The sequence below is a fragment of the Pristiophorus japonicus genome, chromosome 22, assembly GCF_044704955.1.
Source record: "Pristiophorus japonicus isolate sPriJap1 chromosome 22, sPriJap1.hap1, whole genome shotgun sequence".
In the NCBI taxonomy this organism is placed as follows: Eukaryota; Metazoa; Chordata; class Chondrichthyes; family Pristiophoridae; genus Pristiophorus; species Pristiophorus japonicus.
This window is the reverse complement of record NC_091998.1, coordinates 48849619-48868497: the sequence shown is the minus strand read 5'-3', so window position 1 is coordinate 48868497 and position 18879 is coordinate 48849619. Positions and strand designations below refer to the sequence as shown.

General features: G+C 49.5%; 1 protein-coding gene across 8 annotated transcripts in view; it reads left to right on the top strand.

The window, feature by feature from the left end:
* LOC139235022 (netrin receptor UNC5D-like) overlaps window positions 1–18879 on the top strand; it is a 664622-nt gene that overhangs the window by 449636 nt on the left and 196107 nt on the right. For all 8 annotated transcript variants that reach the window (XM_070866105.1, XM_070866104.1, XM_070866107.1 and 5 more), the window contains 2 exons: window positions 2902–3045; window positions 13289–13392. In XM_070866105.1, the coding sequence (XP_070722206.1) occupies window positions 2902–3045; window positions 13289–13392 (248 nt within the window). The remainder of the gene's footprint in view (window positions 1–2901; window positions 3046–13288; window positions 13393–18879) is intronic.

Sequence of the window (18879 nt, the reverse complement as noted above, 5' to 3'; positions counted from 1 at the left end):
GTGGTCTCACCAAGGCCCTGTACAACTGCAGTAAGACCTCCCTGCTCCTATACTCGAATCCTCTCGCTATGAAGGCCAACATGCCATTTGCTTTATTTACTACCTGCTGTACCTGCATGTCAACTTTCAATGACTGATGTACCATGACACCCAGGTCTCGTTGCACCTCCCCTTTTACTAATCTGTCACCATTCAGATAATAATCTGCCTTCCTGTCTTTGCCACCAAAGTGGATAACCTCACACTTATCCACATTATACTGCATCTGCCATGCATTTGCCCACTCACCTAACCTGTCCAAGTCACCCTACAGCCTAGACATACTTGCCTTAGAGGTGGCATAACAAAGGTTCACTAGATTGATTCCTGAGCTGAATGGGTTGTCCTGTGAGAAGACATTGAGTAGATTGGGCCTACACTCTCTGAAGTTTAGAAGAGTGAGAGGTGATCTCATTGAAAGATGTAGGGCGATTGACAGGGTCGATGTTGAGATGATGTTTCCCCTGGCTGGAGAGTCTAGAACTAGGGGGCACAGTCTCAGGATAACGGGTCGGCCATTTAGGACAGAGATGAGGAGGAAGTTCTTCACTCAGAGAGTTGTGAATCTTTGGAATTCTCTATCCCAGAGGACTGTGAATGCTGAATCGTTGAGTATATTCAAGGCTGAGATAAATTTTTGGACTCTAGGGGAAATCAAGGAATATGGAGATCAGGCAGGAAAGTGGAGTTGAGGTCAAAGATCAGCCGTGATCTTATTGAATGATGGAGCAGGCTCGAGGAGCTATATGAGCTACTCCTGCTCCTAATTCTTATGTTCTCTCTCGCTCTCTGTATAGAACTCACATACTTAAATTACCATCTTAATGGCCCAGACATTCCTCTTAAGGTCTTCCCGTGGGCAATTGCCTCCTGACCGGAGAACTTTTATGAAAGTGGTCTCGGAGGCGCCCTGGATTCCGGTGGGGAGGCCTTCTCTTCCTGCACTGCAAAGCGCGCTCCCGTCCTCCAGGTTCCCACGCAGTAAGTGCAGTCACGTGTGACTGCTCAACCAATCAGGTAGATAGTTCACAGGTTCCCATTAATAGCACCGAGACTCGCATATCTACGAGCTCTCAGTGCTATTAATGGGAACAAAACAAAACACACAAAATAATAAAAAATAAAAAACAGACCACACATATTTCAAATTAATTGAAATTAAAGTTATTATGTTTTATAAAAATAAAATATTTTCCTGATTTTAAAAAAGTTTTTTTTAATTATGGTTAAAAATAAACTTACTGTAGTGGGGAGGGGTTTTAACAATAAAATATGAGTTTATAATTTTATTTTAACATGTTTTTGTATGTTTTAAAACACTTACGCCTGTAACAGTAGGCTATGCACCTGCCTTTATCAGGTGCAAGAGTTTTGAGGACATTTGCTGGGCAAGATATGGGTAAATCCCGCAATCTTCCCCGTGCAAATGTTCTGGCTCCCGATCTGCGATGGATCTGTCAAGATCGGAAAAGTTGGTTTTCAGCGCATGCGCATTGCACGCTGAAAACCGGCTTCTCCGATGCCTTCCCGGGTCCGTAGAAACTTCGTACGAGTCCGGGACGTCGGAATTTCTGGGCCATAATCTCTCTGACTCCGCTTCTTACTCTGTCCCACTCTTTACATCTCTCCTTCCTTACCCTCTCTCGCTCCCAGTGTCTCCTTGTGCCTCCCACACAGTTTCTCTTTCATTCTGCACATATACCATTATCTACTCTGTATCTTTACATCTTCAACACTGTGTTCTTTTCTAGTTCCTTTCCCTTTTCTTCAAGGGAGCGACTGCTGCCAACGACACAAAAGTCATTGCGCATGCGCAGTTCCAGCGATCTCCTGGTTGTCTGCGCCGGACTTCATTGTCAACAGCCATTTTGATAGAATGGAAATCGTGTTTGTTTTGCCGGTCACGACAATAGTTCGCAGTCCTGCTTCTCGAATGTGGCAACAGTCCCCAAAGGTTTAGAATAGGACAACAACTGTTCATATTATCCTAATGCGTGTAAAATGCTAATGACCACGAACGATTCGATGTAAGTATTTGGACGGGAAGACTTTGCACGTTTAGCGGCGAAGTTGAGCATGCACCCTGCTCAGATGAGAGGGACGATCTTTGAAAAAAGACAGAAACATATAAGTCTTGAGATAAGGTTGAGCCCGGAGCTCTAGGCTGAGGAATCTTGGCCATTTTCAACGTGGAACTGTCTCCAATTCAAAAAGGCAGTCGTGCAGAAAAGGGGTTAAAATCCCTCCCAAAATTTCAGGTGGACGAACAAAAGGTCTCCAACCTGAAATGTTAACTCTCGCCTCTGAGTCCGAAGGTTGTGGGTTCAAGTCCCACTCCAGAGACTTGAACACAAAAATCTAGACTGACACTCCCAGTGCAGTGCTGAGGGAATGCCGCACTGTTGGAGGTGCCGTCTTTCGGATGAGATGTTAAACCAAGGCCCCATTTGCTCTCTGAAGTGGACGTAAAAGATCCCGCGGCACTATTTCGAAGAAGAGCAGGGGAGTTAGCCCCGGTGTCCTGGGCTAATATTTATCCCTCAACCAACATCATTAAAACAGATTATCTGGTCATTATCACATTGTCGTTTGTGGGAGCTTGCTGTGTGCAAATTGGCTGCCGCGTTTCCCACATTACAACAGTGACTGCATTCCAAAAGTACTCCATTGGCTATAAAGCGCTTTGGACGTCCTGAGGTCGGGAAAGGCGCTATATAAATGCAAGTCTGCCCTTTTCTCTGTCTCGGCAGATGCTGTCAGACCGGCTGAGTGTTTCCAGCAGTCCCTTTTTTTTATTTCCCGCAAACTGAGCATGGAAGTCCGTTGGCATTTACTTTGTATTTTTTTCCTCTCTCTCGAAAGGGCTGAATATTCGGGAGGTGCTCATCAACGTATCTCGGCAGCAAGTGGAAGACTTCCACGGTCCCGAAGACTACTGGTGCCTTTGCGTGGCTTGGAGCGAGCTGGGGACAACTAAAAGTAGAAAGGCAACAGTCCGAATCGCATGTAAGCTGAAAAACCCGGTGATTCCCGCTGACCAATTGTTTCACTTCAGCCCCACACAGAAACCGAACGACCGCATTTAGCAGCTATCCATTTTTCCGGAGGTCAGCTGTTGCTGATGATTCTGCCCCATTACCATTCCCTTTCGCCTCGCAAATCGTCCCTTTTGTCATTTAATCTCCCCTTGCCTGCCACCCTATCACAGACCTTCCCTTTTGCTCTTTCCTCTCCCCCCCCCCCCCCCTTTCCCTGCCTCTGTACTTTCTTAAAGCCATGTTACATAAGAAACATAGGAGCAGGAGTCGGCCTTACGGCCCCTCGAGCCTGCTCCTCCATTCAGTGGGCTACACTTTCCCCTGAGCCCCTCAACGCACGATTGCCCGCTGCGAAGAACAGCTAACGTTTGGTGAGTAACGGTGGCGAGAATTTCCATTTTTATGTTTAAACTAATTGTAACCAATCGCCCGGCGAGAAAATAGGCCTTGCGCCTTCATTGTCGGTGGTTTTCTCAGCGGTTAATTTGAAACTTCGTAAAATGGGCGGTTCTTTCCGGAATGGACGGTAAGTATTTAAAATTTAGTCCGAGGCTGCGGTTGGGCCGAGGGAGGGGGGGGGATCTTTAAAAAAAAAAATTTCAATCACAAAAAAAATTAAAACGTGCCAAGCATTCCCAAGACACTTTTACACCTACTCGCCATTTTTAAATTAAAAAATAAATAAAGAACCTTTCACTGACCTTTCTTTGCCCTCTTTAAGCAGCGTTTACAGGCCGGGTCTCTCGGCGATCTGGACCACTGGCGGTTGAGGCCAAACTTACGCCCTGGCGATTGTTCTCGGCGTTGCACGTGGGCGGTTTGGTCCCGGCAGGCGACTTCAGATGTGGGCGATACCGTGAAAAAACTTAATTGGGAACTCTCGCCGGGAGGAAAGCCAGCTGTACCGCCGAGAACATCGCTGAGAAATGATCGGAAAATCTCGCCCAATAAGATCACGGCTGATCATCGACCTCAACTCCACTTTCCCGCCTGATCTCCATATCCCCTCCATGAAAAAGGAGGGAGAGAGAAAACAGGGAATTATAGACCGGTCAGCCTGACCTCAGTAGTGGGTAAAATGATGGAATCAATTATTAAGGATGTCATAGCAGTGCATTTGGAAAATGGTGACATGATAGGTCCAAGTCAGCATGGATTTGTGAAAGGGAAATCATACTTAACAAACCTTCTGGAATTTTTTGAGGATGTTTCCAGTAAAGTGGACAAGGGAGAACCAGTTGATGTGGTATATTTGGACTTTCAGAAGGCTTTCGACAAGGTCCCACACAAGAGATTAATGTGCAAAGTTAAAGCACATGGGATTGGGGGTAGTGTGCTGACGTGGATTGAGAACTGGTTGTCAGACAGGAAGCAAAGAGTAGGAGTAAATGGGTACTTTTCAGAATGGCAGGCAGTGACTAGTGGGGTACCGCAAGGTTCTGTGCTGGGGCCCCAGCTGTTTACATTGTACATTAATGATTTAGAAGAGGGGATTAAATGTAGTATCTCCAAATTTGCGGATGACACTAAGTTGGGTGGCAGTGTGAGCTGCGAGGAGGATGCTATGAGGCTGCAGAGTGACTTGGATAGGTTAGGTGAGTGGGCAAATGCATGGCAGATGAAGAATAATGTGGATAAATGTGAGGTTATCCACTTTGGTGGTAAAAACAGAGAGACAGACTATTATCTGAATGGTGACAGATTAGGAAAAGGGGAGGTGCAACGAGACCTGGGTGTCATGGTACATCAGTCATTGAAGGTTAGCATACAGGTACAGCAGGCGGTTAAGAAAGCAAATGGCATGTTGGCCTTCATAGCGAGGGGATTTGAGTACAGGGGCAGGGAGGTGTTGCTACAGTTGTACAGGGCCTTGGTGAGGCCACACCTGGAGTATTGTGTACAGTTTTGGTCTCCTAACTTGAGGAAGGACATTCTTGCTATTGAGGGAGTGCAGCAAAGATTCACCAGACTGATTCCCAGGATGGTGGGACTGACCTATCAAGAAAGACTGGATCAACTGGGCTTGTATTCACTGGAGTTCAGAAGAATGAGAGGGGACCTCATAGAAACGTTTAAAATTCTGACGGGTTTAGACAGGTTAGATGCAGGAAGAATGTTCCCAATGTTGGGGAAGTCCAAAACCAGGGGTCACAGTCTAAGGATAAGGGATAAGCCATTTAGGACCGAGATGAGGAGAAACTTCTTCACCCAGAGAGTGGTGAACCTGTGGAATTCTCTACCACAGAAAGTAGTTGAGGCCAATTCACTAAATATATTCAAAAGGGAGTTAGATGAAGTCCTTACTGCTCGGGGGATCAAGGGGTATGGCGAGAAAGCAGGAAGGGGGTACTGAAGTTGCATGTTCAGCCATGAACTCATTGAATGGCGGTGCAGGCTAGAAGGGCCGAATGGCCTACTCCTGCACCTATTTTCTATGTTTCTATGTTTCTATTCCCCGAGACTCCCAACAATCGATCTGTCTCAGACACCTCGACAAAATACTGTGGATGCTGGAATCTGAACTAGATACAGAAGATGACCCTTCTTCAGAACTGGAAGAATGTTAGAGGTGTACCAGGTATTTAAGCAAGTGCAGGGAAAGGGGGGAGGGGAGGAAAAGAACAAAAGGGAAGGTCTGTGATAGGGTGGAAGGCAGGAGAGATTAGAGAGACAAAAGGGATGATGGCGCGAGTTAAGAAACAAGCCTCCACCCGCCCAAGAACATAAGAACATAAGAATTAGGAACAGGAGTAGGCCATCTAGCCCCTCGAGCCTGCTCCGCCATTCAACAAGATCATGGCTGATCTGGCCGTGGACTCAGCTCCACTTACCCGCCCGCTCCCCATAACCCTTAATTCCCTTATTGATTAAAATAAGTGCTGCCCAAAGTACCGCCGATGGCCGCTGAGGTCCCCAACGGTTCTTTGGGCAGGATATTCATCCCCCAGGTCCCTCGAAGGTCGGCAAATCTGCGACGTACACCGCCAATCTGGGCGACAACGGGCGGGAGCTCTCATTCTCGGCGGCAGAGGCACTTGCCGCCCAAGTGCCACCGAGGGATGGAGTCGGGCTCACGGAGGGTCGAAGAACTAAAAATAAAAAGCGTCAAAAACAACAACAAAAAACCTCGCTAGACCTTGTGGGGACCCCATCCAGGTAAGTCCCTGTAAAGAAACCATTGAAATAAACTTCACTGGCCTTTCGTTACAGGATCTTGACACTTAGCGTCGAGGACAGAGCTGCCTGCACTCAGTGGTGCGCCGCCGACTCCCGCCCGCCGACTCCCGCCCGCGCCATTCCTGCGTCTGGGCGGGGCGGGAGTCTACTTGCGCGCATCGGGCCGTCCGCTGACGTCGGCGGGCGCTTCCCGGCGGCTCTCCCCACCCGCCCGCGCCAGGCCACGTCGAAAGTGGCACTGGGCGGCTCGAGCGAAGGTCAGCGGCGGGCGGTAAGTTACCCAATTTCAGGCCCCAAAGGATGAGTCTCGACAGGGCGTAAATGGAAATGGAGGAATCGCCATGGGCTGCCCCGGGAAAGGGAGAGAGAAAAAATCAAAAGTAGAGAGAACTTTAAAAAAAAAATATGGTCTGAAATTGTTGAACTGGATATTGAGTCCAGAAGCCTGCTGCATCTCGAACCTTTTCCAGTTCTGATGAAGGGTCGCCGACCCGAAACGTTAACTCTGGTTCTCTCTCCACAGATGCTGCCCGACCCGCTGAGCGCTTCCAGCATTTTCTGTTTCCTTCGCAGATTCCCAGTGTCCGCAAGTCCCTTTGTATTTGCAGCTACCCTATTGTTATGCAGGTCTTCCAAGGTTTGGCTGCTGGAGGGTAGGTAGTCCATCAAACTGTGGTTCCCCCTGAATAATTCCAGGCTGGAACAATGTGTGAATTACAGTGTGTGAGCAAACGCCTTGTGCTGCATTGTGATGGGATATAGACTGCGGCCGCTGAATAATGCATGGACCATCTTGTGCACTTTGAGTGACTTAAATTGACTTGCAATTCAGAGCCAGCGCTTACGAGAGATAAATGCCACTCTCATCAAGGTGGAAGATTTCCCTTCTGTGCTCAGTGCCGCCAAATCAAGAGCCTGTTTTTTAATACCATTAGATCCCGTCAAACTCGAGTCCTGGGGACGGGGGTGAGGGGTGGAGGGGGGTGGGGTGAAATTGATCTTTGGGGTGTGGCACAACCCATGCGATAGCAACTCGCCAGCCTCTTTTATGTCTCTTTTCCATTGACTAGGGGGCATAGTTTCAGAATAAGGGATCACCCGTTTAGAAAATAGGTGCAGGAGCAGGCCATTCGGCCCTTCGAACCTGCACCGCCATTCAATATGATCACGGCTGTTCATGCAACTTCAGTACCCCACTCCTGCTTTCTCTCCATACCCCTTGATCCCTTTAGCCGTAAGGGCCACATCGAACTGCCTTTTGAATATATCCAACGAACTGGCTTCAGCAACTTTCTGTGGTAGAGAATTCCATATTAGAACTGAGATGAGGAGGAATTTCTTCTCTCAGAGGGTTGTAAATCTGTGCCCCAGAGAACTGTGGAGGCTGGGACATTGAATAGATTTAAGGCGAAGATAGGCAGATTTTTGAGCGATAAGGGAGTAAAGGGTTATGGGGAGCGGGCAGGGAAGTGGAGCTGAGTCCATGATCAGATCAGCTGTGATCTTATTGAATGGTGGAGCAGGCTCAAGAGGTCAAATGGCTGACTCCTGCTCTTATTTCTTATGTTCTTATGCCTTCAATGAAAAAGAAAATCGGGTGGGGTATAAATAATGGGGTGCCGATCAGAGGCTCCCTTTTTACACTAGCCCCCCGAAGATCAGAAGGAATAGGAGCGGGAGTAGACCATTTGGCCCCTAATAACCCTTGAGAAGGTGGTGGTGAGCCGACTTCTTGAACCGCTGCAGTCCGTGTGATGAAGGTGCTCGAACAGTGCTGTTCGGGAGGGAGTTCCTGGATTTTGACCCAGCAACGATGAATGAACGGACGATATATTTCAAGATTTGCAGGTGACGGCATTCCCAAGCATTTGCAGCCCTTGTCCTTCCAGATGGTAGAGGTCGCGGGTTTGGGAAGTGCTGTTGAAGAAGCCTTGGCAAGTTGTTGCAGTGCATCTTGTAGATGGTACACAGGGGGTCCCTTGGAGTGTGTCAGTATTTGTAGGGGGTCCCTGGGAGTGCTTCAATATTTGCAGGGGGTCCCCGGGAGAGTGTCAGTATTTGCAGGGGGTCCCCGGGAGTGTGTCAGTATTTACAGGGGTTCCCCGGGAATGTGTCAGTATTTACAAGGGAGTCCCCGGGAGTGTGTCAGTATTTACAGGGGGTCCCCGGGAGTGTGTCAGTATTTACAGCGGGTCCCCGGGAGTGTGTCAGTATTTACAGGGGGTCCCCGGGAATGTGTCAGTATTTACAGGGGGTCCCCGGGAGTGTGTCAGTATTTACAAGGGAGTCCCCGGGAGTGTGTCAGTATTTACAAGGGAGTCCCCGGGAGTGTGTCAGTATTTACAGGGGGTCCCCGGGAATGTGTCAGTATTTACAGGGGGTCCCCGGGAGTGTGTCAATATTTACAGGGGAGTCCCCGGGAGTGTGTCAGTATTTACAGGGGGTCCCCGGGAGTGTGTCAGTATTTACAGCGGGTCCCCGGGAGTGTGTCAGTATTTACAGGGGGTCCCCGGGAGTGTGTCAGTATTTACAGGGGGTCCCCGGGAGTGTGTCAGTATTTACAGGGGGTCCCCGGGAGTGTGTCAGTATTTACAGGGTGTCCCCGGGAGTGTGTCAGTATTTACAGGGGGTCCCCGGGAGTGTGTCAGTATTTACAGGGGGTCCCCGGGAGTGTGTCAGTATTTACAGGGGGTCCCCAGGAGTGTGTCAGTATTTACAGGGGGTCCCCGGGAGTGTGTCAGTATTTACAGGGGGTCCCGGGGAGTGTGTCAGTATGTGCAGGGTACTCTGTGAGTTTGCAGACAATCAGTAGACCTGAGTGTGAACACTGTTGCAGGAACCATTTTCTGCCCGAGCTCCCTACACTGTGACATGGGGCCCAATTTCTTCAACGAGCAGAATCCTGCAGACGCTGGAAATCTAAAACAAAAAAAACGCTGGAGTCTTGCAGCCAGTTGGGCAGCTTCTGTGGCGAGAACAGACTCGTTAACATGTGAGCGAGACAGGGTCTGCTACCGTGCTCCGTTGGGCGGGCCACATTGTCCGCATGCCCTACACAAGGCTCCCAAAGCAAGCGCTCCTACTTGGAATTCCTACACGGCAAGCGAGTCCCAGGTGGGCAGAGGAAACGTTTCAAGAACACCCTCAAAGGCTCCTTGATAAAATGCAACATTCCCACCGACACCTGGGAATCCCTGGCCAAAGACCACCCTAAGTGGAGGAAGTGCATCCGGGAGGGCACTGAGCACCTCGAGTCTCGTCACCGAGAGCATGCAGAAATCAAGTGCAGGCAGCGGAAGGAGCGTGCGGCAAACCAGACTCCCCACCCACCCTTTCCTTCAACCACTGTCTGCCCCACCTGTGACAGAGTCTGTGATTCCCGTATTGGACTGTACAGTCAGCTGAGAACTCACTTTTAGAGTGGAAGCAAGTCTTCCTCGATTTCGAGGGACAGCCTATGATGATGATGATGCAAAGCCTTCAATGGGTATTTTTCTCCCTTCTTCCCGTTGTGCAGTCCATCACCTTGTGGCGTTCCGAGTGGAATGGATGTATTCAGGAAGCATAATGAGCGATGATGCTGGTGATTCAGAACAGAGCACTGAGATTGAGTTGAACAACGGAGCAGCAAACATTGTCACTCCAATTATATTGCCTGGCATGTTGCTATTTCTGGTACTGGATTATCAACACCAGCCATACTCCTCCGAACTCTTTTGTTCATTCTAAGACTCGACTTGTCAGTGATTCTGTGCAATCGTTTATTTGCGCCCTCGGTTCGAAAGAGGTAGGGAATTCTCCTGCCAAATTATAGAGCAAATGTCCTCATCGAAACTACCTGTCAAAAATCTGTCACACAATCATTACCAATCTTCGAACTGTCTCCTCCAGGCCAACAACACCCCCCCCCCCCCCCCACCGAGATCGAGATCTCTGTGCTCCTCTAATTCTGCCCTCTTGAGTTTAGAAGGAGAGGTGATCTCATTGAAACATACAAAATTCTTACAGGGCTCGACAGGGTAGATGCAGGGAGGATGTTTCCCCTGGCTGGGGAGTCTAGAACCAGGGGGTCACAGTCTCCGGATAGGAACCTCCGCAGCTCTCCGGGGCAGAGAATTCCAAAAATTCAGCACCCTCCGAGTGAAGAAGTTTCTCCTCCTCGCAGTCCTAAATGGCCGACCCCTTACTCGGTCACGGCTGATCTTCTACCTCAACTCCACATTCCCGCCCGATCCCCATATCCCTTCATTCCCTTAGTTCCCAAAATGTTATCAATTTCTGTCTTGAATATACTCAACGACTGAGCCTCCACAGCCCTCTGGGGTAGAGAATTCCAAAGATTCACCACCCTCTGAGTGAAGGAGTTTCTCTTCATCTCAGTCATCATCATCATCAGCAGCATAGGCAGTCCCTCGGAATCAAGGAAGACTTGCTTCCACTCGAAAAACGAGTCCTGATGTGGTTGAACAGTCCAATACGAGAGCCACAGTCCCTGTCACGGGTGGGATAGACAGTCGTTGAGGGAAAGGGTGGGGAGTCTGGTTTGCCGCACGCTCCTTCCGCTGCCTGCGCTTGCTTTCTGCGTGCTCTCAGCGATGAGACTCGAGGTGCTCAGCTCCCTCCCGGATACACTTCCTCCACTTAGGGCGGTCTTTGGCTAGGGGCTCCCAGGTGTCAGTGGGGATGTTGCACTTTATCAGGGAGGCTTTGAGGGTGCCCTTGCAACGTTTCCTCTGCCCACCTTTGGCTCGTTTGCCGTGAAGGAGTTCCAAGTCGAGCGCTTGCTTTGGGAGTCTCGTGTCAGGCATGTGGACAATGTGGCCCGCCCAGTGGAGCTGATCAGTTGTGGTCAGTGCTTCAATGCTGGGGATGTGGGCCTGGTCGAGGGCGCCAATGTTGGTGCGTCTGTCCTCCCAAGGGATTTGTAGGATCTTGCAGAGACATCATTGGTGGTATTTCTCCAGCGACTTGAGGTGTCAACTGTACATAGTCCATTTACAGTACATGGTGCAAAATGGCCGATCCCTTATTCTGGGACTGAGACCCCGTGTTTTAGACTCCCCAGTCAGGGGAAACATTTTCTCAGCATTAACCGTGCCTAGCCCCTTAAGAATTTTATGGGGGAGAAATTGATTATCGCCCCATTTGGGGGCGGTAACTTTTGAGAGACGAGGAACTTAGCAGCAGGCGCTAATGTTTCCCCCCCCCCCCCCGCCTCAAAAAATTGGCTTTAGCGCTCCCGGAAGGAAGTGAGGAGCTACATCGAGCGCATCTACTTCTTTCTCGGAGCGTTACCAGGGCACACGCTTCAGCGGCGCTGCACACCGGCCCGGCGCTGCCTGGGGCGAACGTGAATTCCGGGTCCACAGCGCTAACGAGATGCTGCGCACGATCTCCAGGCGCATGATACCGGGCGCAACGCTGTATCGCCGCCGCTGAACCCCCGCCCAATATGGTGGGTGTTGTCAGCACCGCGCCCGGCCGCAAATGCCCCCCCCCCGGGGGGGCTAACGGAAGGCACAGATGCACCCAATTTCTCGGCCGATATGTTTCAATTGGATCACCTCTCATTCTGCTAAACTCTGGGGAATATAGTATGATACAGCGTGGAAGGAGGCTATTCAGCCATCGCGCCTGTACCGGCCCTTTGAACGAATTCTCTCCAATTAGTCTCACTCCCCCTGCTCTTTCCCCATAGCCCTGTAAATTATATATCTTCAAGTATTTATCCAATTCTCTTTGATGGTTACAATTGAATCTGCTTCCAGCGCCCCTTTCAGGCAGTGCGTTCCAGATCAGCAAACATACTGAGTGCAAAGAGTAAACAGAACAAATTGGGGGGGGATGGGGGCAGAAAATTAAGTTTTAATAAAAAGTGAGCTCATAGAATCCTAGAACGGTTACAGCACAGAAGGTGGCCATTCGGCCCGTCGAGCCCGTGCCGACTCTCAGATAGTTCCACTCCCCCGCCCTTTCCCCGTAGCCCTGCAAAATGTTTTCCTTCAGATGCTCAGCTGCCAAGAAAGAAAGACTTGCATTGATATAGCGCCTTTCACGACCACCGGACGTCTCAAAGCACTTTACAGCCAATGAAGTATTTTTGGAGTGTAGTCACTGTTGTAATGTGGGAAACGCGGCAGCCAATTTGCGCACAGCAAGCTCCCACAAACAGCAATGTGATAATGACCCAGATCATCTGTTTTTTTTGTTGTGTTGATTGAGGTGATAAATATTGGCCCCAGGACACCAGGTATAACTGCCCTGCTCACCTTCGAAATAGTGCTGTGGGATATTTTACGTCCACCTGAGAGAGCAGACGCTGCCTCGGCTCAACGCCTCATCCGAAAGACGGCACCTCCGACAGTGCGGGGCTCCCTCAGCACTGCACTGGGAGTGTCAGCCTGTATTTTTGTACGCAAGTCCCTGAAATGGGCCTTGAACCCACAACCTTCTGACTTAGAGGCAAGGGTGCTCATCATCATCATCATGCTAGGCAGTCCCTCAAAGCGAGGATGACTTGCTTCCACGCCACAAAAGGATGAGTACACAGATGTTTCAATGAAGGACCTAATATTCCAGGTCCTGAACTACATGTTGAAGGGTGGAAGATGCCTGTGCGTGGATTTTTTTAACGTGGGGTGGCCGTTGCACACCAGCCACCACACGGGCTTGACAGAGCTAGGTCTTGGTCCAGTGGCAGGGATTAACCAGGACGACTGGAGACCTGCTCTGCTGCACGGGCCTAGTGCACGCACATATCGCAGTGTGGGCTGGCCCCGTGCTGCCCCTGGGCCCCTGGCCCCGAACTCACGCCTCTCCTGGGCCCCGATCACATCCCTCCACAGTTTCTCGAGGGTGCTACCCACTGAGCCACAACCGACAAACGTCAAGGTGATGGCGTTGAGTTGAAAGAACGTCGATTTCGTAGACAGGGTCACGCTAGGACAAGAACCTCGGCTTCTAATCGGGACCGAAAGTAATTCACAAGCGTTGGAAAATAAATTAACCTGCCGATTTTTTTCATTTTTCTACAGATTTGAGGAAAAATTTTGAGCAAGATCCACAGGCAAAAGAGGTTCCCCTGGAAGGGAAGATAATCCTGCACTGTCGCCCCCCTGAGGGAGTTCCTGTTGCCAAGGTAATGAGCAGCTTTTAATTCGTCGCAAACTGTCATAATTTAAGGAATTCAGAGAGGCATTTTTGCAATTCATGGCAATGTGGTTACAACGGCTTCTCAATTATCCACGCTCGGCATTATCTGAAAGACGTTTTTACTGGGAGTTGGATTTCAATCATTCAGTTGAGTGTTTTTATTTGATTTTCTCGGAAACAGTAGGTTTCGTTAACTGGATTTCCTGTACCTGGTACAATTCACTATCCACACAGTTTTGGATATTTAGCTTCAGGACGCAGAGGCCAGCGGGAGTAAGGCTGCCAGTGTCTTTTCCCAAGAATATCTCATTCTTGAAATGATTAAAAATTGAGGCTTGCCTGCACCTGCTGAGAGCTCGATTGGCTAACAGAAAGCAGCCGTTACATTTAAACAGCGGCTTGCCACATCCCTCAGAATGAAAAGAAAGACTTGCATTTACGTAACGCCTCTCACGACCACCGGACGTCTCAAAGGGCTTTGCAGCCAACAAAGTAGTTTTCGAGTGCAGCCAACTTGCGCACAGCAAGCTCCCACAAACAGCAATGTGATAATGTGATCATCTGTTTTTTAGTGATGTTGATTGAGGGATAAATATTGGCCCAAGGCACTGGGAAGAACTCACCTGCTCTTCTTCCAAATAGTGGCCATGGGATCTTTTACGTCCACCTGAGAGAGCAGAAAGGGCCTCGGTTTAATGTCTCCAAAAGTACTTCATTGGGTAGTACTCAAGGGGTAGAGAATTTCATCTCTGTCTTAAATGGCAGACCCCTTATCCCGAGACTGTGCCTCTTAATTCTAGACACACCGGGCAGGGGACATAACTCTCAGCAGCTAAAGGTACATCCCCAGCATTGAAGCACTGACCACACTCGACCAGCTCAATTGGGCGGGCCACATTGTTCGCATGCCTGACACAAGACTCCCAAAGCAAGCGTTCTACTCAGAACTCCTACACGGCAAGCGAGCCCCAGGTGAGCAGAGGAAACGTTTCAAGGACACCCTCAAAGTCTCCTTGATAAAGTGCAACATCACCATCGACACCTGGGAGTCCCTGGCCAAAGATCGTCCTAAGTGAAGGAAGTGCATCCGGGAGGGCGCTGAGCACCTCGAGTCCCATCGCCGAGAGCATGCAGAAACCAAGCGCAGGCAGCAAACCTGTCCCACCCACCCCTTCCCTCAACGACTATCTGTCCCACCTGTGACAGGGACTGGCTCTCGTATTGGACTGTTCAGTCACCTAAGGACTCATTTTTAGAGTGGGAGCAAGTCTTCCTCGATTTCGAGGGACTGCCTATGATGATGGGGAGAAAGGCGCTATATAAATGCAAGTCTATCTCTCTTTCTTTCTTTCTACATTCATGATTAGATTGGATAATTGAATGAAGAAAAAGGAGGTGATAGTATGGGAACAGGTTGAATAAATAATGGTGAGAACTGTTTGAAGGGTGGACACTGACATAGGCTGCTTGGGCCGATCGGCCTATTTCCGTGATGCAACAATCAGTGTGTACACCTTTTGGTTACGAGATAAGCGCTACCAACTGAGCTAAACTGACACTTACACTTCATGAGAGTTCACGTCAATTTATTTCAGTACTTCTGCAACATTTAGCTTCTAAATGAATCCAACGAGTATGTCATTAAATGGCTAATTACTCCGTTTCAACCTTTGCGCCCCCAACTCATCGAAAGGCCCTGTCCAATTCACAGAGGACTTTGTCCACGCTGCAACTCGGTGCGAGTCCGTCACAATTTCCGACAGGGGGAAGCTGCATAATTATGGGATGGCTTCCATTTCTCCGGAGGGAATGAAGCACTAAATATTCTTGTGATAATTTAATTAAAGTGCATATTCTGTCAACTTCTATTTGGCACCTTTCCCAGGCAATTACATTTTCGGTCCCAGCAACAATGCTTAACACACACCTATATATAATATATTCAAAGTCTTGCTGCTGGATTATCCTTACAAACCCAACTAGTTCACTTACGTCCTTCAGGAAAGAAAGAAAGACTTGCATTTATATAGCACCTTTCACGACCACCGGAAGTCTCAACGCGCTTTACAGCCAATGAAGTACTTTTGGAGTGCAGTCACTGTTGTAATGTGGGAAACGGGGCAGCCAACTTGCGCACAGCAAGCTCCCACAAACAGCAATGTGATAATGACCAGATAATCTGTTTTTTGTTCTGTTGATTGAGGGATAAATATTGGCCCCAGGACACCGGGGAGAACTCCCCTGCTCTTCTTCGAAATAATGCCATGGGATCTATTGCGTCCACCTGAGAGAGCAGACGGGGCCTCGGTTTAACGTTTCATCTGAAAGACGGCACCTCCAACAGTGCAGCACTCCCTCAGCACTGCACTGGGAGTGTCAGCCGAGATTTATGTGCTCAAGTCCCTGGAGTGGGACTTGAAGCCACAACCTTCTGATTCAGAGAGCGCGTGTGCTACCCACTGCGAATATGCTCTCCCTACCTGGTCCAACGGACACGCACTATTTTGTTGACTCTTCGGAAGTGGTCTAGCAAGCCACTCAGCTGTAAACGATCTGAGTGTAAAGTCGTCATTCTGTAATTACATCCTCCCGCCAGCAAAGTGCGCTGACCAAATGTGGACACGGAAATGACATCAGCGGACTCTGGTCCGAAAATTCCCGGCCTCGAACGCTGCTTCATCTGAAGACTTCAAGTGTTCTTGAAAAACCATGGAAGGTTGACTATTTAAAAAATAGGATCATTTTGGCATAGAAGGAGGCCATTTAGCCCATCGTGTCCGCGCCGGCCGATAAAGAGCCATATCGCCTAATCCCACTTTCCAGCTTTTGGTCCGTAGCCCTGTAGGTTACGGCACTTCAAGTGCACATCCAAGTACTTTTTAAATGCGATGAGGGTTTCTGCTTCTCCCACCCTTTCAGGCAGTGAGTTCCAGACCCCCACCACCCTCTGGGTGGAAAAAAGGTTTTCTCAATTCCCTTCTCATCCTGCTACCAATTACTTTGAATGTATGCTCCCTAGTTATTGACCTCTCTGCTAAAGGAAATAGGTCCATATATATGTGTTACTAATAAGTTGTAGCTTTTCATTTCAATAGAAGAAACTCTAGGTTGAGTAAAGGCCATTTGACCCATGTCAGCTTTCTGAGTCCATGTACAATTATTCCAGCATGGACTCCCCTTTTGCCATCCGTTGGTCATTTTGTTTTAAGGCTGCTTAAATTCCAGTCCTTGGGCTACATGCAGACTCCATGCCTTGGGAATCTGGATCTTGAAACCCCAGTCCTGTTTGTGCTAATAGTTAAAGTTCACAGCTTCGTTCTGTTTGTTACCTCTAGACTTGACTATTCCAATGCACTCCTGGCCAGCCTCCCACATTCTACCCTACATAAACTTGAGGTCATCCAAAACTCGGCTGCCCGTGTCCTAACTCGCACCAAGTCCCGCTCACCCTTGTGCTCGCTGACCTACATTGGCTCCCAGTTAAGCAACGCCTCGATTTCAAAATTCTCATCCTTGTTTACAAATCCCTCCATGATCTCGCCCCTCCCTATCTCTGTAATCTCCTCCAGCCCCACAACCCCACAAGATAGCTGTGCTCCTCAAATTCTGCCTTCTTGAGCATCCCTGATTATAATCGCTCAACTATTGGTGGCCGTGCCTTCTGTTGCCTCGGCCCTAAGCTCTGGAACTCCCTCCCTAAACCTCCCCGCCTCTCTACCTCTCTTTCCTCCTTCAAGACGCTCCTTAAAAATGTTATGTCCTTAGATGCTCTGATGATGCATCCACGAGGCAATGTGTTGTACTTGAACTGTAGTGACCTTAGTCCTTTATTGATAACTCCAAAGTCCGGATCACACATGGTGGCCTGCCTTTTATACTGGGCCAGGCACACCTGTACAGGTAACCTGCAAGTCTCCCACTGCGATGCCCTCTGGTGGTACACCTTGCAATGGTGCAAGCAGCAACCATGTAGGTTACATGATTAAAAACCTACCTCTTTGATCATCTGCCGTAATTTCTCCTTGTGTGGCTCGGTGTCAAATTTTAGATAAATCCTCAATGTTAGCAACAGCAACGTGAGAGAATGAAAACTAATGGGAGCACTGACTTAAGTTTTACCCGTGGGCCACAAGGCTCCACGATTGGCACTTTTGTCGTCCACAAAGTCGAGATACCCCTGCTCTACTTTGAGGAAGATTGTGTTGGTTCCCCAACCTCATACATTTCAAAGTGAGTGTCAAGCGTTTTGGGACATCACGAAAGGCCCCTGCGGCCGAAAGAGGCTCAGTTTTGACAGCAAGCCCATGGAGATCTGTATCGCCAGAGAGCAGACTCTCGGCACACTATTCCCCCGCTCTGTACCAGCTGGCTTCTCAGAACTGCTAACCTTTTGTAATCCTGCGCTTCCTCAGTAGCACCAGCTCCTTCAGTGTGTGTATCTGTCCATGTGCCAGAGGTGCTACTCGTGTGAAGCTCCTCCAACGTGCCTGGTGCTCCACGGGGTTCTCTTTGCTCTGTGAAGAGAGCAGATGGGACATTACCAGTTCATTGGTGCACTTACCCATTTGCATACTTCTTGCGTTTGTGCACAATGAGTGAACATGGACAAATTTACGTAACATAATGCACAAATCACAGAATCTCTAATTGATACAGCACTTACCATGACTTCCTTATGCTATTCCAAACACCTCAGCCTCAGTCGCTTGCATACAGTCGCCGTATATACCTTGAGATCTGGAACTCTGCCAACTGCTGTGTATATAAGGGCGTAACAGAAAGGGGCCGATTTTCAGCAAGGCCTTGGCCGCCCAAAGTGCCGCCGATGGCCGGCGAGTGCCGGACAGTACTTTGGGCGGGATATTCATGGCCGAGGTCCCTTGAAGGTCGGCAGGCGGCAAGTGGACGACGCATGCCGCCAATCTGGGCGGCAGCAGGCGGGAGGTCTCATTGTCGGCGGCAGAGGCGCTTGCCGCCCAAGTGCCGCCGAGGATGGAGTCGGGCGCACGGAGGGTCGAAGAGGTAAAAATAAAAATCACAAATAAAAAATACAAAAACTATCGGGGGACCTAATCCAGGGAAGTCGCTGTTGAAATTTTTTTGTGAATTTTCGCTTATCTTTTATTCAGGTTCTTCGTACTTACCGTCGGGGACAGACCGGCCTCTCGCCACCGGTCCACCCCCCGTTCTGCCGCCGAGTCCCGCCGACCCACCGCCCGCAGGAGTCTGGGAGCTCGGCGGGCGGGAGCTCAGTTGCGCCACTCGGCCGTCCGCTGACGTCAGCGGGCGCTTCCCGGCGGCTCTCCCTTCCCGCCCGTTCCAGGCCGCCCCGAAAGTGGCACTGGGTGGATCTTAAGGAGGATCTGCAGGAGGAATGTCAGTGGCAGCCGGCGGTGGGCTGATGAAAATCAGCCGCAAAGCGTTGGAAAATTGGGGAATTGGCCATGGAAATTTCTTTCTATAATACTCTCCT